Here is a 24,629-nt window from a genome sequence, read left to right as displayed (position 1 = left end):
TTTTTAATCTTTGGATTAGCTGTCGCTCCGACATCATCTATACTTTATTTGCACAAGTTAATACAAAAACCAGACAGCATTGTAATACCTAGTAACTCGTGCTAACCTAACCTTTATATAATGAGTAATGTCCTTAAGGAATTAACTTTGAGACGCGTGCCAAATTATTATTTTATTTATGAAATGCCAATATCCTGAACTGTGTTGTGCAAATATTGGACGCATGCAAGTTTGCACTGCTAGATTGCTTTGAGCGCAACAGAGGCCTCTAGACCAACGTATGCTCGTATTTCTTACAAAGTCCTGATATTTTCATAGATACAAGCCCTATTATGCTGGCCATGTAAAGGTCCCAATAAGCTTGATGCAGACTTCCCAGTCCTGCTTTACAAACACTGAGCACAGTGGGTCCACTAAGGCTAGATAATACATGTGGATCTATATCTGGACAGGACAGGCCCTGGAAAAACACCAGCTCCAGCATTTTAAGGCCTCTTTACCCTTGCTCTCTGTTGGAAAGGTTCCATAGATATTGCCAATGTGTAATTTATAGTTAATGGAAGTTGTGCGCTCCAAATTAAATAATTACACACCTGAACACACATTGTTGCACTCCAGTATTACGAAGGTTAAATAATCACATACTGATATCACCCTGATCCTAAAACACTATAATTCAGGATGGTGCTGGTAAGTCCTTGTCCAGCCTGCACAGGGTATTTTGTGACCTGGGAGAAACACCTGACATTGCAGAATTCTGACATTTTTAGATTGTAATTATCTTTGCAAGAAAATGAATATTATTACTGTTTTTTTTCCTGTCTTTACTTGATTTGTTTTTATTTACCTTTACTTTTATCATGGTTAGCAAGTGTTAGTGTTTGTTCTTCCTTCAGCTTCCTTCAGATCACTAGGCAAAAAGAAGCCCTGTTGAGGTTTAAGGCTATAGAATTTGGAGTGTAGATGTAAAAGGGATATTAAATAAAAGGATGTATTATATCAGCATACCTGGGAACTCTGGGTTTAACTGTGAGTCTCTGGATAAAGCCATGCTTCCCTGGGTCTCTGAGTCAATTTCGCCAGGCAGGAGAATTTGGATTGAAAATGTGGCACTGGTTTCATTGCAGGCACATCAAAATTGAAACAACAATTTGCTAACTCGTCATATAGGCTCTATGTGCTGCAGAAACATATCACTCAATGGCATTCAAGTGATCTCTTTATTTTAATCTGAAGAATGTCTATGTTGGCCCAATACAAGAAATCACGTTCAACTAAAGTCTCTATCTCCTTTTGGACCAAAAGTTATATAGGTGTATGCTATGATGTCATTATTCAGTCAGTCCAATATCTTAATGTACGAGCAGGTATTTAGGAAAAACAGAAACACAAACCGTTCTAGCCCATTCACTACAACACTTTCCTATTCTTGTACTTTAGATTATGTTGGTGCATTAGAAATAAAAATGATAATATTAACAATCCTTTGAGCTGAAAATGTGGTTATGTAACATTAGCCCTGCGCACAGTTTTAATTGAATTATAGATCATAGTTGCAACAAATAAATATTCATGAATGTGGAGCAGTTATAAATCTGTTATCTCCATTGACGCTCTTCAGTTGAAGTTTTTTTTAATAAACAAAATCGTATTCCCTATTTTAACTGGGAAATGAAGCCTTAAGCTCCTATACTGTAGGACAGATATAAAAAGCAATTTATTTCTATTCTGTTTCTATTTTTTTTGTGTGCAGTAACTTCTATAGCTGACTGTTGGTTCATACATATAATTATCTCTATGTTGTGTAGCCTTTGGCACAGGATTTGGCAGCTCTTTGACTTAATGTCATGATTTATCAGCATTTATTAGAATTCCGCAGCATCCATGAGACCTGAAAGTCCAATACTGTCACACTAAAGTACTGGTCACACTTGAAATTATCTTCTGGAATTGGCATCACATCATTTGAATGCAATGCTTTATTTAAACATAAACTATTGTGAAAAGAAGGCCTTTGTGCTTGTAAATAAAGGGCAGCCAAACCTACTGCATAAGCGTAATGGAGTTACAGTCCCACCATAGATGCAGACTTCTTCAAGCGCATACAGGACTAACTTTTGTATGTATGTGTGCTGTGTGTGTAAGCGTGGGTGTGTGTGCTAGTGTATGTATGCTACATATGTTACCAGGAGAGGGTTTAAGGGACCATGGGGGCCACTCTTTCCATCCCCAGAAGGTGCCAGCCCTCCTCTGCAGGTATTTTATTTTGTAGGGTCCAAGAATGGTTTCTTGAAAAATGGTATGATTGCTATATAAATAAAAGATAATAATAATAATATTAAAGGACTATGATCAACAAGTATGTGTAATACTCCTTTCTCTTGCCTCCTTAAAGCACAAGTCAACCATGTTAAATTAAATAATAATGTAAGCAATGCTTATGACATACGTGTTATATCGCTAAACCAACGATTGACCAACACTTCAAAACTACATGGCCCAGGACCCCTGTAACATGCTTTGGTGCCAACACCAGGAGCCTAATTCAATCAGGATTTCTTACAGAACAACAATGTAGCAATTGAATGATGAAACAATAAGGATCATATTGCCCTTTTAAAGTGCGTCTTCTAGTTTTCTATATTGTTGGACAACAGCCCCTACGGATTCATATATTGAAGGACGGTTCATATGGAATAGAGCCAAGCTAAGCTCAAAAGTGTTGCATTGGGTAACAAACTGACCACACTAATAGACACACAGTACAATGCAATTTAATTGCTAATTGTCAATGTTATTTTGTACCTGTTGTTATTTAAGACATTACTTATTACTGATAATTAAAAAGTCATTTTTTTTTAATGTTTAAAGTATACTTTCTGTCACTAGTAAGAAGAAAGGCTCATGTGCTGGTATTGAATTTGGATTATGTGATTTGTTTATGCACCCTTCAAAACATTTCTACTATCAGCAAATTATGATGCCATTACTGTGTATTTATAGCTGGTAAATTAAAGTGCACAGTGGGGTGGATGAAAATTTGCCCCACAGTCAAGTAAAATGAGACAAGCATTGACTTTATCGCGCCAAGAAATTACAATAAATCCATTCAGGGCTCTAAACGCCTCACGGCTGTTTAATAAAACAAAGTGTTTACTTATTACTTTTCCTGGAAATGCTTCAAAATGTTATATATATGGAGAGAGGGAACGAGAGAAATATACATGCGCACATATACACTCGGGGGAGGGCAAGCAGATTACAGGGAAGACAAAAGGTTAAGTATAGGCCAAAACAAACCTGTCATGCTATAAATGATTCCCAACTTCTTGATACTCAAGTTGCCAATTCCATTCGGCTCATCTACTGAACCTAATTTGTCTTCTATATAAATAAAGCCTTTTTGTCTGCTTAGGTATTAAACTTCTACTTTGCTGGATGGGTGTAACACGTATCCACCACCATATCCGTGAAGAAATACTCTCTTGCGTCATACTTAAGCCTTTGACTCCCTAGTTTTATATTATGGCATCTTGCCCCATCAGTTATACTTTTTTGAAATGCTAAGATTGTTTGGTGTTCCCTTAAAACTTTTATCTTGTGTACCATGTACCATTTTATATGATCTAAAAAAACAAAAAAAAACCCTGAAATATGTCATTCAAAGCAGGGCAATTGTCCCATGTCTCCCTTTTCCTCTCTTACAGCCCTCCATTAAACTTATGGTGTCTCCTTGATCAGTTTAGTAGTCAACACCGTTTCCTTGAGATATTGGAGCTGGTTGTTGTCTTCTAACAATACAGCTTGTATTTAGGTAAAGATTTCCGTTGTGTTTATAGCTAGAGAAAGTTAAAGAGAGTCTGAGAGGATTGGGTAACTCTATAGAAAGGTGGATCACGGGAGAAATTCTGGAGATACGCCGCAGGGAGTCATGCAGACAGTGACCGGGATGGCATGTCTGATGCATACATTGGCCTTGGGGAGATCAGTCATTGGAATTCTGGACATCTTCAATCAAGCCACATATCGTTATCTTTGAGAAGCAATATTTCCAGCGTAGAAATCTGTACAGCGTCATACCATGTGTGAGATGGGTACTGTACATATCATGAAGCATGGAGTAGACGGGTTTATCAGACATTAATCTGATAAGTGGGAAACTGACTTTGTAACAGTCTGTCACAAAAAAAAATCCAAGCAGTCAAAGGCTGGCTTTCTAAGATAAGAACAAAGTGCGTACAATTAGTTGAAAGCAAATATTCCATTTTGTTTAGCAGTCATACGCTTGTCTGTTTGAAGCTTATGAGTGGGAGGTCTTTTATGTCTCCTCGTCTCCCATCAGCACCTAAAGGGTAACACTCAACTTCAAAGGATGATGAGACCATACAATGAATACATTAATAGCAAGCGTAACCATAACTAAGATATTTAACTGTTTGACATGTCGCAAAATCAAAAGGAGGTATTTTAATTTACATTATAGTAAAAATAGGACTGTGTAATTGTTTTGTTTTTTTTTTATTTTATTTTCACAATTCTATTGCAAGGCTTGGTCATTGGCATAAAAATAACTGAAATCCAAACGATTCAATGTATTTTACAAAAAGAGTGCTATGGATGGGTTCATGGTTACATTACTTAGAATTGTGTATAGAATCTGCAATGTATAGATCAAGACACTGTAGGGTTAAAACTGAATAAATGTCTTAGGTCTCAGTTTACACAAAAAAAAAAAAAAAACATGCAAAAAAATAATGTATAGCGTCTTTTGGTGTGAGCTTTGCAATATTCTGATATATTATTGAAAATCCATAAGAAAAATGCCTGGAAGGTACAGTTGATAATTGCTTCTCTTTGTTAACTGCTTTCCAGTCGCCACGAATATATGCAGATCTTTGTTCCCTGCTGCTCCAGATCACGTGCGTCCCATGTCAGTTAACTGTATTATGCCTAAATGTATGCACAATATTGTTCTGCTGGCTCGGCTTCTCATTGTTGCCTACCATGATAGATGCCTTTCGTATGCAGACTATGAACTATGTAGGGACTGCTTCCCTGCTGGCTTTTATTGTCGCTAGCAGTTGTGGAGTGCTAAGTGTGAAGCAATCAGTACTCATTTTTCCATAATGACGGCAACATAAGCCTACAACCGTGCTTTATAAATATGACCCACTGGTTAATGTAATGTAGCCGCAAAATCCCAATGTTAACCTATGCAGATCATTGGATGCAGCCTGACCCGGTTTAGGTTTTCGAGCATTTTTTGCTTAACGTTAATTTAGTTTATTGTTTTAGTGCAGCTGGCAATAATCACTGCGTACAGCTGCACGACTATTATAACCAGAACTAATACCAGGGTGGGTCCCCTTAAAATGTACCGTCAGAACTAAAGGCGGGGGGGGGTCCAGAGTTTGTCTATTGACCATATTGACCATCTAATGGTTAGCGATACCCCAGTACAGATCACTCATGTAGTGGTTAGTGATACCCCAGTACAGATCACTCATGTAGTGGTTAGCGATACCCCAGTACAGATCGCTCATGTAGTGGTTAGCGATACCCCAGTACAGATCACTCATGTAGTGGTTAGTGATACCCCAGTACAGATCACTCATCTTGTGGTTAGTGATACCCCAGTACAGATCACTCATCTTGTGGTTAGTGACAGGGCCGGCCCAAGACAAAATGCCGCCCCCCCCATTATCTACCCTTCCTCTCCCTGCCGTCCCCCCTATTATCTACCCTTCATCTCCCCCCCACCCCCATACTTACCTTTCAGCAGTCCTGCAGTGAGTCTCCCTGCTCGGTCTCGGTGCCGGCACCGAGACCGAGCTAGAGGGCTCGCAGAGGAGAGAGAAAGGGGCTCCGAGCGGGTACTGACAACTTGGTAAGCGAAAACCACTCGGCGCCCCTTTCTCTCTCTTCTCAGCTTTAAAAAAAAAAAAAAAAAAAAAAAGGCTTGGGCGGCAAAGTGCCGCCCCTTCAAAAGTGCCGCCTGGAGCGGTTGCCTCACTCGGCTCCATTGTCGGGCCGGCCCTGGTTAGTGATACCCCAGTACAGATCACACTAATACTGCTTAAAACGTGCTAGAAACTCATGTAATATCATCAGAAGCCACCATACATCTAGCACATGCAGAACGTGTGGGGAACAGGAGAAGAGAGATCTGCCCACGAGGAGGCACATATCCCTCTGCTTCCCAATACCCCAACAGACCATCTGGAACAGGACTTACAGAAAGTGGTGGGTGGCATTTTCCTCTGCGACTTGGGACCTACTACAGCTGCAGCCGTGTAGTTATTAGGCCACTTGTATTAGTAAATCTCCATTTAGCTGGGCAGCTCTGAATTTGGGTACAGATACTATGGTTCTAATATTAGCAATTTATTTATAAAGCAGCAACATTGGACAAAATTGGACTTACAGAACCTTGGAGAAACTAAAACCTTGCAGGATAACATTGGAAATGGTATAATGATAAGAGCCTGCATTCATTTATTTTGTGGTGCTCTGATAAACTGTCTGACAATCATATGGGTTATTAATATTATCATTTATACCTGGTGAGGATTTTAGAGAAGCAAAATGTTTATTATATAAAATTATCTAAAAATTAAGCTGGGTATTGCTGGCTTAAGGAAAATAAAGGTGCCTACCCACCACGGACACTACTTGGGGTATATTAAATGTCTAAACACAGTCCAGACTAATAAAACGGCTGATAGGTTTTTTGTCTTGAAGCATGGGTTGTAAAACTCGAAGTAATTATCCTAAACAATACCATCCTGTCCTTTTCCTCTACACAGCAAAGGGATATGTAATATACTCGCGAACTAACGTAGCCAAGGATATTTTCTCATAACAGTAATAAAGCAGAGTCATATATATCCCAAGGATTCAAGGAAGCTCAATTAGATAGAAAATTTATAGGCTACCCCTGGCTGGGATGCCTTTGGTAATCTCATCACTGCCAAAAGCTACATAGTTTGTGTTTATTATTTAGTAATATATATTCTGGACAAAAGAGGAAGGAATGGGCTATTGCAGATAATTAGATTCATGCTTATTTTACAGTGACTAAAACTTTCGAATGGATTTATTTCTTATTTCTGATAGTCACGGAACTCAAAAATATGGCTATTCTGTCCGTATTCTTAAGAAACCAGATGCAAAGTTTTTGGGATGTCCTTCTACCACAACAGCCCCAAAGTTTCCGTTCCTTCTAGCTGCTCGGAGAAGGCAAAAAGCGCTGATGTGGCAACGGGATATTATCGGCCAATAGAAACTCTTTAGAAGCTTTTTCCGTTTTTATGGCAAAAACCTATTAGCGCATTGTTTTCTGTTGCGTAACAAGGTCTGAGCACTCAATGGTAGTAGAAATTATGTAGTTGGTGGTATTTTTTTGGCAGCACCTCAGAATATGTATTTTTATGTTAGGTAAATGCTTCCTTTTTTGTATTTTTAGTGTTTAATGCTGTGCAGTAGGTGGTACCAGGACCGAAATGAGTCTGTTAAGTCGGTCCTACCACTTTAAGGCCAGTGGCAGCCAAATGATGTAAGTGCGGTTGCTGCACGCACCGCAGCAGCTGATCTGCCACTAGGGCAGTAGATCAGGTGAGTATGGAGGGCTGTCGGCCGGCAGTATTTGCCTGCTGGGCCAGATGGCCAGTCCGAGCCTGGGTGGGACGGTGCCTTCAAACTGTTTAAAGAGGATGAAGTGATGTTGAACGTGTTTGTTGCCTGGGTCTGCAGTATAACAGCAGTGGGCTCAATGTAACAACAAAGGAAATGCAAATACTTTTGATCATAATCTTACCTTCCATACGGTACAGCAGTTCAAAGCAGCTGCGCATTTTAGACATTAAAGCACATAATTAAGGGTGCTCAGGATATCGTGCTTAATGACACATATCTAGATAGTAATAAGTAGGTTGCTTCCAATGGCACAAAGCGATCCCTTGTCACTTCGCAGTCTGAGTAAGCGTGCTTTAAAGCGGGGCGATAGTAACGCAGAGAACCACAAGACTAAAGACATTGCTTTGAATACCGGATCAAGAGCACATATTGGAGACATTGAATGGAGTGTGCGTTGCTACCAAAGTCTTTCTCATAACCTTTGCTACAACCTACGCAAGCAGAGGAAATGCAAACGGCTTTGCTGCCTGAAATAACTTCAGCGCAGGCAACCAGCCAGCTTTGTTTTGGGGAAAATTACAGAATAAATAAAGCTTTTAGTCTAGGGATATACAACCTTTGACCCCCATCTGCCCTACAAAAGAATGGATGACACCAAATGGTTCTAACCAGACTTCTCTGGGTCTTAAGGGACTCAAACACAAGTTTAATATTTCCCAGTGTGGTTTATTTTTACAGGGAATGACAGAAAAAATCCACAGTCCTCAGCAAAACAATATTTCTTTTATCTTGACAACATGTGAAAAAAATCAGCTTTGCATAAATAAATATGTTCATGAAAGCGTTGGTTTTTTTTCCTTAGTATTAGCTCCATTCTGCTAATGACATCATCTCTGTTAGTTGTTTTCCGATTCTTTTTTAGCTCTCTTTGGAACACGGTCCTTGCAACTTTGTGATACTTTCCTATCGTCTTCTTTGAAATTAGATGTTGGCCACTTTGTTCTGAAATAACGGATGTAGAAACATTTCCCTATCTTTAACAAAGGTCAATTCGATTTTTCTTCTTTCAATCTACTACTTGAACACACATGGCGTTGGATTCTATTCCAGATTGTCTAATAGGGTTACCAAATGTGCCTGTTTTAAGGGGACAGACCCTGGTTGAGATTTCTGCCCACTGTGTTTATTTGACCCCCGAGGTCGCCCTGAACCCCACTAAACCCTAAAGCTAATTTATACTATTTTCCATTATGGAAACATCTGAGAAACACAATTTTTATGTTTTTTTTTTTTGTTTGCTTAAAGTAAATTTAAGGCAAGCGTCTAGACGTGTACATTTTGTCAATTATTATCAACATATAGACTTTGCTAAGAACATAATCCCTACCCTTACAATCTGGCATTTGATATGGTGGTTTGGCCAGATGAAACCATGTAACTATTTTTATATCTTTTTAACCTCTGAAAATAGTCTGCGGTCCCCACACCTACTTCTGTAAATGAAGTGTTATTTTGAAACATGAAATACTGACTGTTCGGTCAAATTGCAGAAAAGCAAGACGAAGAAGAAAAAGAAATTCTAAAAGTATTTAACAGCTTTGTCAAATGTAAGGAAATCACAGCGGAATTTTCGAGGCTGTACAATAACAACAATAATAAAAAGAAAAACTTAAAATAACATCTTTGGTTAGAATTTAATATACAGTAGTATTTTCCAAAAAGAAAACTCGCGTTTTGTTATTCCAATATCACGTTTGTGTAGCCTTTAATATTTCAAAGATCTGAAATAACATTTAAAAAGAAATAAGTGAGCGGTTACGACTGTTTTTGGTAAAACCCCCCCAAGATACTTGTACTTATTTGTTTTTAATACGCAAGGCAGCCCTATGCTTTGTGGAGTGAATCTGTTGACCCGTCAGACCTTAAACGTGTTATTTTCATTTTATTAGTGTATATAAAACATTTTATCGCGGGGACCGGGGAGCTGGCACAGCTAGAAAATATTGGTTTTAGCTCTGCTGGGCTCCTCGTTACAGTAAATCAAGTCCACATATTTACAACTGGATTGCCTCTAGAAGATGTCAAAGAAGTCTTTGGTTTCATTTGGCCTATAACAATGTTTTTACAAACTTTCGTAAGAAACAAAGAAATGCATCTGTATTTTCTAATCAGTCAGCGATATTCCAGTAGATTATAAAACGGGGACCTCCGTCATTAACTTTTATGACATCTAATTATGATTAATGAAAACATAAGACGATATGTGTACATATTACACATATTACACATATGTACACAATTTTTGCTTCTTATAGGGATCATATTATGCATTAGCACTGTTTAGGTGACATGGGTTTTTAAAAATTTTTAACACAAATGCTGTATTGATGTTTTACATTTTTAATTGTATGTGTATGACGTTTGTTCAGACTGAATTTAAAAATGATAATAATAATTGTCTTACATTTTTTGCAGTAATTAAGGAAAGCCAAAGGCAACAACTGGAAACTGTCAGCTACTCGTCTCGCTATGCCCTGGGTCTCTTTTATGAAGCAGGCACACAGATTGATGTCCCCTGGGCAGCAAAGTACATCACCGATAATCCGTGCATACGCTTCATCTGCATTGATAATAAGAAGCGCAATGTAGGTCAGTGATTCCATTATTTCCCTTAAACACGGGGACAACGGAGGGTGGGGATCATGAGATATACCGCTTAATTGAGTGCTGTAGCTCTGCAGAGAACATGTATTTAGCCTCAGGCCTAAATGGGATAAAACAAAGTCACACTAGGCCAAGGATAATAAGGAATCCACGGTTCCTTCAGAAGGGATTAAATGCTGTATTTTCACATTAAATACATATGGGAGTCCATGTCGCACGGACTCCAATGCATTTTAATGCGTTTTAATTGGCACACAGATTTCTTAATTATTAGAGATAGAAAATAAGGTTCTGTCTCACTTAACTACCCCTACTGAAGAAGTGCACACTAAAGCGAACTTTAAAGGACCGTTGCATTGTCAATGTCACCTCTTGCATGATTGGGTCCTGCGGTATGGGACGGCCGGCGGTATACATGCTACTTAAGTATAAAAGTATAATGTGCGTTCAGCGGCAGCTGGCCTTAAAGAGGTTTCATCAAAATATCTCAAAACTGATCAGATTCAAATATACTTAGTTAAAGAGGATTAACTGTTTATGCGCTGCATTACTTTGCACATTGCCATCACACTTCAGGGGTTACTGAAGAAGTCACCACGGAGCGCAGGATGATAAATTGGAGGTTTCAGGTGAGCACAGACAGCTTTATAACCCAGAACCAAGAAATGTGAAATGTCGGCCTTTAAAGAAATCACTTTTTTAAACCTGTAACTTTCCTTTCTATAGTCCTGACCAAAACAAACTCCTGAGAACCACATAATGTTTTGCTTAAAGCAGTTTTTATATCCCAGTCATGGATTTTCTGAGTACTTTTTAATGAAGTCTCCCATGAAAACAAGTCCTGAGACTAAATGGAAACTCGAACGCTGGTCAAGGAGAACCCTTTTTTTCACAGCTGTGTTTTCCTTTTGCAGTTATGGCTACAATTATTGTATTTCCTCTTCAGATTTCATTTTTTATGGGATTATCCAGTAACAAGTTCCAGAGTGGTTAATTGCCCAACAGCGTGTCAAAGGTCCAAATGACTGAATTGCAGAATACTACTGACATCACTGTTTCAACTCAAAAAGGGATTTTGTTAAATATTGTTGTTATTCCAAATTAGTCTATTCCAGTGACACTGCCATATAGTTCCTAACATTCAATTTCTACAGTTTTTTTTTTTTACTGCATTAAAACATATTTTTGCAAACAACAGACCAATAGGGTAAAGCAAACAAGCCTTGCCAGGTGCCACCACACTCTACTGAAAAGATGATGTCCTGGGTCAGTTTTGGAATACTGGAAAAGTATGAAGGTCATGGGCTTGTAGCAATTTAGAAGATGTAGCGATTGAACACCTCGCTAGCTTCATATTTTTTTTATCCAGCATGAGTACAATGTTCCATAATGAGTTCAATGTTCCATATGACATCCATAAGTAGAAACCCCAATCCTGTCCATGCTGATCATCATCTACCATGATTATCATTAACAACCAGGCCAAAGATGACCCTTTAATTGTAAGGAGTCCTTGGTATTCTGGCGGGTTGAACAGTGGTATTCTTTTTTAGCTCAGCTACAAAAAAAAAAAGCATAAATGCCATCTTGAATTCCTGTAAAATTGAGAATTTGTTATAACTAGTTGCAACTGAAAGAAAAGTTGAATCATTTCCCCACCAGCATTTGGCCCCTTAATTAGCCTTTTTGAACGTTGGTATTCTTGGACAGCTTCGTTGTGAGGTCTTACACATTTTTAATAAAGTAAAATCAAGCACAGCATGCTAAGGACTTCATAAATAAATCTCAAGGAAACATATCACAACACTGAGATTTGTGTATATCTTGGCTCCAACTCACAGTGTGGTCTCAAGTTAGTTTGCAATGTAATCTAATATTCGAGGAAGCCATGTAACTCTACACATTTAATTAATGGGCAAACATTAAAAGCGTAAGTCTCAGACATTAAAAATCTAAAATTACAGCATTACATTATATTATTTTTCAAATCTTTTGTATGCTTCAGTGATCTATTTTTTTTTAACATTCTTTACTCTGATCTTTTTCATCTACACATCTTCCAGGAATAATCTTTAACCTAAAGCTGTTTTTCATCCAGCAGTTTTAGCCAAAGCTGCAACGTACATCTGTATTCAAGTCCCAACACAAATACAAATCTTTATTGCTCTTCTCTGGTTTGTAATATAAACTGTGTGGTACTTTTAGCAAGCCGTATCCAAGTTATTATTATTTTTAAGTCTTAGCAATGGATTTTGGAGGTGAAGAATATATGTGCTTTCCATCAGAATGTTAGATGTTATATTTTGTGAGCCCTGTTTGCTTGCTTGCTTGCTTGCTTGTTTTTTAATGTGTAAGATGTGCGCCAACAGATTGCATTGGCTAAAAGAACGTTGACTCAGGGCAGCTCCTCAAGCCTCCATCACCCCAACTGCCACCCAGGACATGACGCCATGTGCCGGCTCTCTGTCCTTTAAGGGAATCCGGCATGTGGGAACTGCATGCTCTGTAAGCTGTGCCGGATAGACAAAGTGGTCCATAGTGCAACTGGGTCATCTGCGGCTGGAGACTAATGGATGAGTCTATTTTGGTAGCTCATTTGAGCATGGCCCTCCTCACCTGTACAGCGCTATGGAATTTGAAGGCGCTATATAAAACAATAAATAATAATAATGACACTTGGCCGAGAAAATTTGGTGTGAGGAAATAAAATGCTTCTGTGTTTTTGCTTAGGCGACTGTGGAAGAAGGAAGACCATGGTTGGGGAAAGGGGCATTAGACTTCTACTAGAGAGAGAGAGAAGAGGGTAGGGAACTGGAGTAAGAGAGATCATGGGAGAAAAGAAAAAAAAAGACTGGAAACAGGTCAAGGGCACAAGAAAAGTCATAGATAGGGAAAAGGTGTGTACATGTATATTTCTGCACCTGAATAGGAGTTTGCCCTGGGCTTGTGCTCCAAATCTATTACAAATCAATGCCTCGGTTAGAGCCCAAGTAACAAATCTGTCACTCTTCAGCTCCAGTGACGCTCTGACAGCCCCCTACAATGCATGATCACGAATAAATGCACACTATGGTATTCACTAACACGTTACCTGTCGTGTCCTTTTCTTTTCGCATTAAAAGCCATATTATACGCGTTGTGTTTCCTAACAATTGTCAAATGGGCTGTTAGCATTCTGTGAACCAAATTCACTGCATTGGGTTGGGCAGCGATGAACCAGCGCCAGAAAAGTGTCCGACATGAGAGAGCATGTTGAAGCAGCGTATTTGGCCTCGTATTGTGCACGAGGCTCATAGATTTGTTACACAAGGCTAATAAATTGTGGAGTTTGAATTTCACTTTGGAGAGCATTCTAAATGAACCAAAGGTGACCTCAGAAGACTTTATATTAAATGTGTATTTTATACTCAAAGTCAATAGCTTAGCTCCTTTATTATTTTATTAACTCTAAATGGTGTAATGAGATATGTACAGAGATAATTTAATAATTGTATTTCTATATTTTTTTTTGTTTAAATCCATATGCTGTACATATAAATGAGCGTATATTAGTTTCATATAAACTTTCATGTTTACAATACATTATGCAGGGCACACTTGAGCCCTCCTGCAGGGGAAGCTCCTGTATCTGGGCTTGTTTGATAATCGCTCTATTGCACTGGTTTGCAAGTGATTCGTTTGGCTGTTACAGGGGCTAACACGCTCTATACATGTGATGAACCTGCACATACAATGTATGAAATGAAGAACTACGGTCTCTTGCATTTGCAGATATAAACCCTATTAATATAATCAAAAGGAAACTCCCACTATTTTCTATTACTAGTACTAGATTCAAAATCTGTTTAAAAAACATAACCTTCAGACAGCTTCATATTAGCCATTTGTGTGAGTGCTCGCTCTGTTATTTGAGCCCCATCTACTCGCCAAACACCCCGACTCCTCATCATTCTACCGGATATGTTTATGAATGGCAGTTTATAGAGGAACGGCCTGTGTTAGCATTGCACAACACCTACCCACTTTTAATTCACTAAATTTTATTTTTTTAAGGCCTCATTTCAGTCCAGATCTAAGTATCCTTTTCTACTTGTGCTTTTTATAATCGTTGAACTGTTTGAAAAGCTGGACTATCTTGCAGCCAAAAGGTTAGCGTTTGTAGGGGCTAAAGCTCACTTTTATGCTCCCAAGGTGACTTTATTAAATGTTTTTATTCAATACAGAATCTTCAGGAATTGGCCCATCAATTGTTGTCCACACCAGTGTACCTTTCGGAATTAAACATCTGGAGGAAGAAAAGGAAGTTGTACAACCACTGATTTTAAAGGAGCTTAGCACCATTTTGTCTCATCTTCCCCAGCCCATTGACATCAAGTGTCAAAAATGGAGATATTCGCAGGTAATACATTTATCTGACATATGACATGTTATGTGTATAGCATTTGATTTTGTTTCTGTCTGCCTGAGATGATTAATATGTTAATATGTCCCCATTTGGTTCAAAATTCAGCAAGCCAACAATGGATAGCAAAGATGTCAGTGGACGGTCCAAAGCAGAGTACGAGTGTTGGTAATCTGAGACTCGGAAGCAAGCAATGTTTCCTGTACTAAGAAAAGCAGTAATTTTGGGCCAAATCCCTCTAAACAACACTTTGCTATATTTTAAGCATAGCTTTGAGATGCTGAGCATACATTTAGTGGGTGGTCTTCTATTGAAAACTCACATAATGATACACACTGTTGCCCTGGCACAAACCATAAAATTACATGATACTTGTTATATTACATGCGGACATGCTCTGCTTGGCTTGTTTTCTCTGCCTTTAGCCTCATAAAGCGTGGAGGTTTTATCTTAGCATATCTGATGTGGAGGGGAACATTTCAAGGGAAAGCCATGAATATCCTTTTATTCTTCTCAGGCATCAGTGAAGCCGTTCGCTTTTGATGAAACAAGCACATAGACTGTAGAAACAGGAAAGATGTCTACTGATTATATCAGCGATAATCTAAAAGTAATGTCTACATTGAAAGATATAAATCCATATAAGCCTTTGGGAACTCAAGAGGTCTCGTCTGAGGAAGACACCTCCAAGGTCCCAAAAGATTATGTGACGTTATGTTTTTTTTCTTTCTATGTTGTCTCGGTAAAATGTATTAACTTGTGCTAAATACTCAACTTTATGAAGAGTATATTGGAAAGGTAAATAATAAAATAGGAATCAGGAGAACAAACCTGAGCCTTCTCGCCCCAAGCCGGAAAGCCCACCGGCTGTAGAAATAAATGGATGCTGCAGTCGTAAATAATTTGCACTGTTTAATCTCAAAACATCACAAAAGAGGAAAAACAGAAGAAAAAAAAAACCTTACATGTTTCACAGCCACAGACACTTAATCACAGGCTATAGCAACATTCTTTGTGATGAATATTTGACTAAATGCCTCATTAGCAGCAATGACTACCACAAGCCTTGTCACAGACACTTTGTCTACCCGTGTTTATGAGATGCTCCTTCAAAGCTGGAACACGACCACAGATGAGGAATATTACAAAGGAACAGAAAGCAATGTCCATTTTTTTGTTGCTGAAGTCCCACAAATATAGACACTTATTATATATTGGTGAAAATGAGTATGCGATTCTATAGAAAGTTCATATTCAAGAAAAGTTTACCGTTTTCATCGTTCCATATGACTCCCTGAACGGCTTCATAGTGATATGTAGAGCAAAGTTTCATTATGCAGAGATTAGAAAACATCACTATCTTATTGTACAGCGCTATGGATTATGGTGGCGCTATATAAAACAATAAAAATGATATTTTTGAGTGTGGGCATAATTACTAATCCCCAGTCTACTCTTCAGCTATTATTTACTTGTGGTGCAAGCTGCAACTTGGAATACATGTTTTCCGAATGAAACTGAGCCAAAGTGTAATCTCAAGATAAACTACAGACAACTTGTTTTATTAGTACTGCTTATATTTAAGCAAAACTTCCTGTAAACTTTCATTAAAGATAAATAACATACAAATGCAGAGACCTGAAGTTGGTAAAACCGTAATCAGAATGTTCTGTAATAATTGTACATATGCCACGACACTGGGCTACATGATGAAACCATCGTTAGTTTTTTAAATTTCATCTTTTCTTATTCAGAGACAAAATCCAGTGTCCCAGGCATCCTGCCCAACAAACCGTACATATTAAAATACTTGAACCTGCACAAAAACCTCCAGAGCTGCTCCTGGACCCCCTCTGTGGTCTCATACCCACTTACAGCTGCAAATCTGTCAGGAAAGTGGTCCACTGCAATCAATGGGAGCACTTTCTGCACGTATGCACGGGGGTCTCTTTTGATGTGTTTAGAAGAACACATTTACTGAAAGCCAAGTAGCTTCTGAGGTCAGGGAAAGCAGCAAATGTATATGGGTATGTATTGTTAGATGGACCACTGGGCTATCGTATGCAATAAATGTACATGATGGCTGGAGAGTCTCTTAAAATCACTTATTCAGTAGAATCTTGCCTTTTTTCTCTTGAGCCATCGGTCTTCAACATTGAACATGATCTGCTCACCAGTGTACTAGGGCTGTCCGGGTACTGAAGCGAACCAGTTTGTTTTGTAAAATATAAAAACATTGCAAACCAGAAGTGTAGATAGAACCCGTAGGTTCTGGACATTTCCATATCAACCACCCACTCTCAAACACATGCTTGCCATATATCTCATTGACCTTCAAAACTGCAGACTCAGATGTGGACTATTTGTGACACCCAATGTGTTTTTCATGGCTCTCAGTCTTTCAAAGAAGTTAAAACACCCTAGGCTTTATTGCTTTTCTTTAAAGGGATCCAAGATACATATTATCATACACCAAAGATAAAAACAGCTGACCTAAAAGGTGTAAATATAAAACCAAAAATTATAATAAAACCAGTAATATGATAGAGTGCATTTTATGTTCTGTTGGACTGCCTGACACTTCTACTGCTATTTAAATTGTGTGTTTATGTTGTTACATTTTAATTGATAGATATTAATTGATGGAAATTATTTATCATTTCTTCACCCGCCATAATAAATCTTGAAGGAACTTTGTACAACACATCATTATTCTGACAACTGGGTTAATACACAATATAAGAAAAGGAGACATCATGAGGATCGAGATGATTTGAGTATCTCTGAAGTGTGTTATGACTTTGGCTATTAGCATTCTCTACAACTGTTGATATAAATCTGTAATTTCATCTTTTATTTGTAAAGATAGGTTCTGTTTCTACAAACATACAAACAATCTTTGCCATTTATATCTCTGGCTGATCCAATCATTTATCTTTCTGCTTAGTCTTTATAAAAAACCAGCACAAAGTACACTAATTGGGATCTTTTAGGAGACAGTTTTTCCATGCAGTTTACATTATCAAAGAGTTTGCACAGAAAAGGAACCTGAAAATGATTGAAAGTAATTGTGCATGTCCTGTTAGTCTTTTCAATTCCAATATATCTCCACTAAATTCCCTTTTATTTAGTAATATATTGAAATATAATTATTAGATGGAACTAAACATTCATTGTGAAGTGCTTATGATTCTCCTGTGTCTGTATTGAAAGGCAATCTCGGTTCCAGTTCATCCTAAAGGTGTTTGATGGGGTTGAGGTCAGGGCTCTGTGCGGCCGGTCAAGTTCTTCCTCACCAAACTCATCCAACCATGTCTTTATGCTTGTTAATAATAATAGTCATAATATGCTGTATTAGATGTTGGATGAAAATACACATATACTCAAACACTAATGTTTAGGCAGTCATTCTTTGTCCAATGACATTGTATCCTTTTTGGTGACTGTTCAATAATCAGATAATCAATGGCTGCTGACATATATAAACAGGTAAATCTATCTATGTAAGGAGAGCAGTGAGTAATCTGATTTTACAGGACTCTCCGGTTACCTTGATACTCGCCTGCCTATTCTGAAGATTTAGCATTGACAAGATTCTAAGATTCTATACATACTGGAGTCTATACGTAAAGAGTAATTCTCGTGCAAAGAGGTGAAATGGTGCAGTCGCCTTAGTAAAGAGATAGATCTACTGATTGCGTCATTATTATCACTCTGCTACACAGTTGTACTTTATACATAACCCCACTGCTTCATGCAATAAGAATGCTATTCCAATGTGTGAACCCCATTTTCCATTGCTCCTGGCACCCCTTACTAATCACGGATTTATATTGCAGGTCACTGAGGCGTTTCCAGGTTGCCCCGGCCAGATACCGCTACACACAGAGCCGCTGCTGCTCTGCGGAGGAGACGGATTTACTCATTCTAATTTTGACGGGTGCACAGAGTCAGCCTTGCGTATTGTGGAAATGTTAGCATCTCGGTTATAATATTGGCACGGAACATCTATGTACACTGTGGTTACGTGATAACATCACTTTTTACTAGTGGACATTACGCAGTTGTGGGGATATGCTGATTCAATTTATTGTTTCCTGCCCTTGGCCACGTTTTCACTGAAAGGCGTTCTAAAAAATACTCTGATAGAACCGACTGTAACTTTTATAGGAGGTGTCGCTGGTTCTTCATTGCGAAATCATGAAGCAGATTTATCAAGTTTTTTTATGGCGCTGTAATCAAATATAAAGTGAAGACCCATTGCATTTCCAAACGTCTCTGTGTTTTATACTTTATGAAAATGTGTCGTTTTGTGGGTTAACGAGTATGGATATGAAGCTCTGTTCTTTTAACAATATGGGCTGTGCAAACTCACATAGCATGATTGTTTAAATGTCACAGGAAATACACTGATATAAAAAATGCAGCTTAAAATACAACAATTGTCCATTTTTTATATGGTTGGCCATAAAAAACATAACATTACACTACAGTGACCTACATACCCCAGGCTTCCAAACTACCACACTGTCACCAGAGGCGTAAGATTCCACGATTCAACTTATTTTGGCTTATTTATATATAATTTAAGGTGGGGTGAAACGCCAACTTAACTCGGCATCTATGGCCATCTATGGCAAGTTTCTGAAAGAAAAGTAGCGTTGGTTCTGAAAAATGCAGAGTTCAATTATACGTTGGAGTGTAAATATAGTTGCCCTTGAAGCGCTTCCATTTAGTTGTTTGGGGTGAGAAAAGAACTTTGAAAGTTTTCTGATGATGATTTCGAAGTCAGTTTTAATCATTTAACTCCACAACTTTCAGACCATATCTTAATTACTTCACTTGAAGTTCTGTACTTTAGTCGCTATGCACCTGGGCCATGTGCTAAGAATAGGTGGTATTGTATTCCATAGTAAATGTTTAACACTGGTTAAGCAAATGCAGTATTGCCAGAGATCTTATCAGTTGCTAGACATTTTCTCATGCCTTGTGTCTTAACAATGGCTAGATTTGTTTCCGTTTAATGTGTACGGAAACAATTGAAAATAGGTTGTTACAAAATAGAAATCATTTTTCTAAAAGTTGCACATTGGAGCCTCGATACTGCTTTTGATTGTGTGCTGTTTTGGGATTGAAGAACAAAACGTCTGCAGTGAGACTTTGTGTTTATTTTCCCGGACCTCTCCCCCCCCCAAATCTGGTCTGAGTTTAGGATGTAGCAAAAGGTAGTCTGGGCTTGAGGCATGGCCATTCCACCTGCCTTACCGGCGAGCCACCAAGTAGCTGTAGCGTCATCCGGCGGCCACGAGGGAGCTGCGGTGGAGTCCTGCAATAACACAGACCTCCATAGATTTACAGCTTCCCTTCTAGTCAGGGGAGATTCGAAGATCTCCCCAACAGGCCCATGATCCCCACTGCCCACAAAGGCAAGACTATGGGGCATCTACCAAGGACAGAGTGACTGTGTCAAAAAATCAGGAATGCCCCCGCAAAAAAATGGAATTGTTGGGAGGTATGTTGTAGATGGTCAACTTGCTGCAAAACCAGGTGGCAGATCACTCTCTTTGGTGATCAGGCACTCGATGTGTCGCTGTTCAATGGACCACTTGCTAGGGAGATCTCCCCAACCAGCCCATTTGCACTATGGAGGCTCAGCTAGGCCAGCAAAGTCCCCTTAATCGCAGGAAATTAAGTCATATCCCTGTACCCAACAGGGAGGAAAGCGGGAGTGGGGGGGCTGGGAGTGCTGCCTTTGATCAGCGTTTCAAGAGCAGCGTTTAAGGTAAATATACCTCTCGGTGTAGCCACTATATTATTACTGACTTACAAAGTGCCATCATATTCTGTAGTCTACGTTAATAAAAATAAAACTGCCATCAGTCTATTAAAAATGTTAACACAACAAATAAGTCATTTTGTGCACAGTGAAGTTTATTTGTGGTAACCGGGCCACTTTAAAGTTCCGCTGGACTCCTGAACCTTCATTATATTACAATTATTTATAGGGCTTCAGCAGATTCCGTAGCACTGTTACAATAAAAGGGGCCACTGAAAATTAACAAAAAAAGCATTAAAAATATAAAAATGTAACCATAGACATTAGAGAACTGGTAGAGAACAGAGCCCTGCTAAGTAAACTTACACATATGACAGGGTTATGAAGAGTGAAAATATTTGTTTGTTTAGAGACAGATGAAAGCCGTGGGAAAATACTGTATATTGTAATAAATACAATTTGGTTGGAAACATTTACAATCCCTTAAACAACCTCCCAGTGGAGCTGATCGGGGGCCTCGTACTTGATTATAACAAAAGTTTGAAACTTTTAATTAGTTAAGTCATTTTTAAGGAATAAAATTTAAAATCTATCCTGATTACTTCTAATTTATAAAAGCATTTTATTAGAAGAATAAGAATGTGGTACTAGAGGTTTAGCACTGTGCTTTGAAATGCCAATCAAATATATATATTCTTTATTTACATTTAGTTTCCATGCGTTATAAATGCTGCTCATTTCTGGTTGTTTAAAAAAGATCTCTTGAGATTTCAAGAAATAAGTTTCATCTAAATTTCAATAAAGTACTTCCTGTTTGGAAAGCAGTGATTAAAATGCCAGGGATGACTTCCTGTTTGGGGGCAGTAAACCGCGATAAGACAAAATGTAGCTAATGACAATAATATTTCTGAAAGGCGCATTCCATCGCTTAATCTTATTTAAAGGGACAAAACTGTGAATCATTTATGTTTTAGTTGCCTTCCATCGCAGTCATAATTATTGTAAAAGAGGTTTTTTTTATCAATATAATAACATAATTTAACAAGTGGAATTGTTTTCAGTTTTCCATCCCAAATCTTTATAGCTAGGGTATTATTTCTTAGAATCAAATTTTGCTGTCTCGATGAGTAGTTCCTTATCAATCATCCTTTCCAATGACCCATGGGCACCACATTTCCATGGAAAGCATTGTTTATGGAAAACGAGTTTAAAGGTTATGATATATGTCTATAGGACATTTTGCCCTGATTATAGGTAATTTAACGCCTCCAGACAGATGTATGGATTACGAAAGGGTTTTACGTATCCCCAACACAACCCATTCAACATATTTTGTCCAGAAGTACAATGGAAAGCTTGACTCCTAACCAAACCTAACCATTTACTAATTTGTGAAATATTACAATAAAAAAAGAAATTCTTGAAGACTAATGTTCCCCTAATGTTGCGTGAAAGGATTTGATAGTGTTGTGAAAAGAGGATGTGAATCAGTGGAATGACTGTTTTATATAGGACCGGGTAATGTATATATCATGGTATACCATGTAAACGTCTAGACGCATTTACATTTTAATGTGCAGAAGGAGACTGATTAACGGGATAGTTGAGTAGAGGACTCTCGAAAGACTATGTAGAATATACAGATTGAATGTACATGTCCCCTTGAATGTACATGCCATAATTGACATGGAACATTTACCTCCCAAAACAAAAAAAACATATTTTATGTTTTAATAAATTAAATATTTTATATTTTTTGTGAATTTAATAACCCATGTATGTCTAGCTGCAAATTGACACGTAACAAACTGATCACTAAGAAAACACAATGTCAATAAATACACATGTAAACAAAGCGCCTTCTAAATTTATCAAATTACATCTTGGACTAATTTTATGCAAACTAGCGCTAATTCTGTTTTGATTAAAAGGTCAACATTTTCCATTGCACATGGACATCCGGTTTCTATTTTTATTGCGGTTTTGGGCTTTTCTCAGCACTTTACTTTACCTTGGTGTTTTGGTGAGCATTCAGTTTTATTTCTTTGATCAGCATTTCAGAAGACAGGACCAAAATTAACGTAAGGATTATAAGTAGATAAGCATATAAATGAGTATATATTGCAGACATTTTACTTTGTTCTGGGCTAGATGAGATCTTTCTAGTGTCTGTAGGACTGACACACCTTTTCACACTAAGCGCTCCTTACTCACACTCCAGACAGGAGCTAAACTACTAAATATAATGAACAAACCACATTAATCGAGGTGGGGAAATATATTCTCAGTTTTATATAGCTTTCTCTAACAGGTGCACTAAAGGGGAAAGCCGAGGTGCTCAGTAACTGAGGCATACAGTTGGGTCAATAGGGCTGTAGTGAAGACCGGGTTCTGTGTGTGGTAAGGTGGGAGGGAGAGCTGGCAAGGAGAGAGCTGGGAGAAGGAGAGAGTGACTGTGTGTTTATGTATACTACTGTTTAAAAGTTTGGGGTCACTTGGCTGTTTTCATGGAAAACAAGGACATTTCTAGCTGTAACATAATTACAAAAGGGTTTCTAGAGATCAATTAGCCCTTTAAACTTGAATTAACAAACACAACGTGCCTTTGGAACACAGGAGTGATGGGAGTGAAAAAAGAGGGTTTTTTAAAAAAACTAATTCCCCCTCAAAGATTCTGGATTGTTTGTTTTGCAATTGAATTGTACATCTCATTCTTCTCCTCCTAGGGCTTTCTTTACTAAAACCAACAAACATTAATATGTAAACCTCTAGCATATGTTCAGTAACGTACCTTGCAGCTGTCCTGAATTATCTGGGGCCGTATAGTTTTGGGGGATCTCATCTTGCACTGGAGCATTTTCTTCCATGATTCACCTCCTTAGATTTCTCTGTCTCAAACAATGGTAGTGTAATAAGTGATATTACATACGGGCACCCAATAAGCAATAAGAAGATAAAGGAGAGGGTGTGCCTGCACTGTGGGGTATGTGTGTCGAACTGTCCGTATGGGGTAAGAGGTATGCTGTAGGACTTCCACTGAAGTCACTAAAGCAACAGTCAATCACAAGTATGGTAGCAAGACAACAGTGATCACATAACACATGTGGGATTAGCTGCTGCCACTCCTATTGATTAGAAGAGGAGCTCAGCTAGAATGAGAGATCAACTAAGCATGTGCAGGAAGCATATTGAAGTATGCTACCTGCTTTCAGAAAAAGCAGCTGGGGAGGAGAATAATTTTCCAACTCCAATAATGTAAGAATACCTGCACCTATTTGCATCCAGTAATATGCATTAAGTTCCATGCATTTAACATGAAAATAAGACTCATGCACTCCTATATGCACTAATATATTTGAAGCCGGCATAGTTTGGTCAAATAACAACTCTAATAAATGTGCACTGTACTATATTCTATTATTTTCTTGTTGATTGACATGTCCTACCATGCAAACCTTTTTTATTTGTTAATATTTAAATATCCCTTGCTGGAATAATCCTCTAGTTTTTTCGATATATGAAATGCGATAAGTCAACTCTGTCACAAACAGTAAGACCTATTTTAATTTGGGGACCTTGAGTGCAAATGAAAATAATTAGAGTACTAAACATCCAAAGTCCTATTGTTTTCCATTCTTTGATCTGATCGTATTACCATTAGGAACATTAGGTCATTTTCTACATTGCTAGATGATGTCCTCCAAACTGAAGGCACTTCATATTACAAGAATGTTACCAAGTACTAATGTGATAAAGCAATGTGACAACCACATTTGGATAGAGCTGGTTAGCCAGAGGGCTTTTTTTTACTAGCATTCCAAGTTTAGCATCTTCAAACAATTAAAATATATTTCTGTTGTCTAGATTGTGGACCAAGTGGAACTATTTCATTCCTTGAGTGCCAAAGGGGGCGATCAGCATTACAACTTGTGGCATGCAAAGCCTGAGTGTTTTTCTTGTGGAACAGAGATATGTTGTATACGTAGGGGATGCCTGATTTCATATTGAACTTTCCTAACGGAGGACACTGCTGTTTGTGTAACCCCTGGTGGACCCAGAGGCTAGCGTCACCGATGAGGAGAGAAGCAATTTATCATATGTAGGATTTACATGCCTTCATTCTTTGAGCCTCAAATATCTTTGTCTCACTTT

At 38.2% G+C, this 24,629-nt stretch overlaps 1 protein-coding gene across 2 annotated transcripts in view; it reads left to right on the top strand.

The window, feature by feature from the left end:
* The window catches only part of RNLS (renalase, FAD dependent amine oxidase), a 38,416-nt gene extending 19,442 nt beyond the window's left edge, over window positions 1–18,974 (top strand). For both annotated transcript variants that reach the window (XM_053451276.1, XM_053451275.1), the window contains exons 5-7: window positions 10,111–10,284; window positions 14,523–14,698; window positions 18,541–18,974. In XM_053451276.1, coding sequence (XP_053307251.1) covers window positions 10,111–10,284; window positions 14,523–14,698; window positions 18,541–18,693 — 503 coding nt within the window. In that variant the 3' untranslated portion in view covers window positions 18,694–18,974. The remainder of the gene's footprint in view (window positions 1–10,110; window positions 10,285–14,522; window positions 14,699–18,540) is intronic.
* The last annotated feature ends 5,655 nt before the right edge of the window (window positions 18,975–24,629 follow it).

This window comes from Spea bombifrons, chromosome 11, assembly GCF_027358695.1.
Source record: "Spea bombifrons isolate aSpeBom1 chromosome 11, aSpeBom1.2.pri, whole genome shotgun sequence".
Lineage (NCBI taxonomy): Eukaryota > Metazoa > Chordata > Amphibia > Anura > Pelobatidae > Spea > Spea bombifrons.
This window is presented reverse-complemented; position numbering and strand designations above follow the sequence as displayed.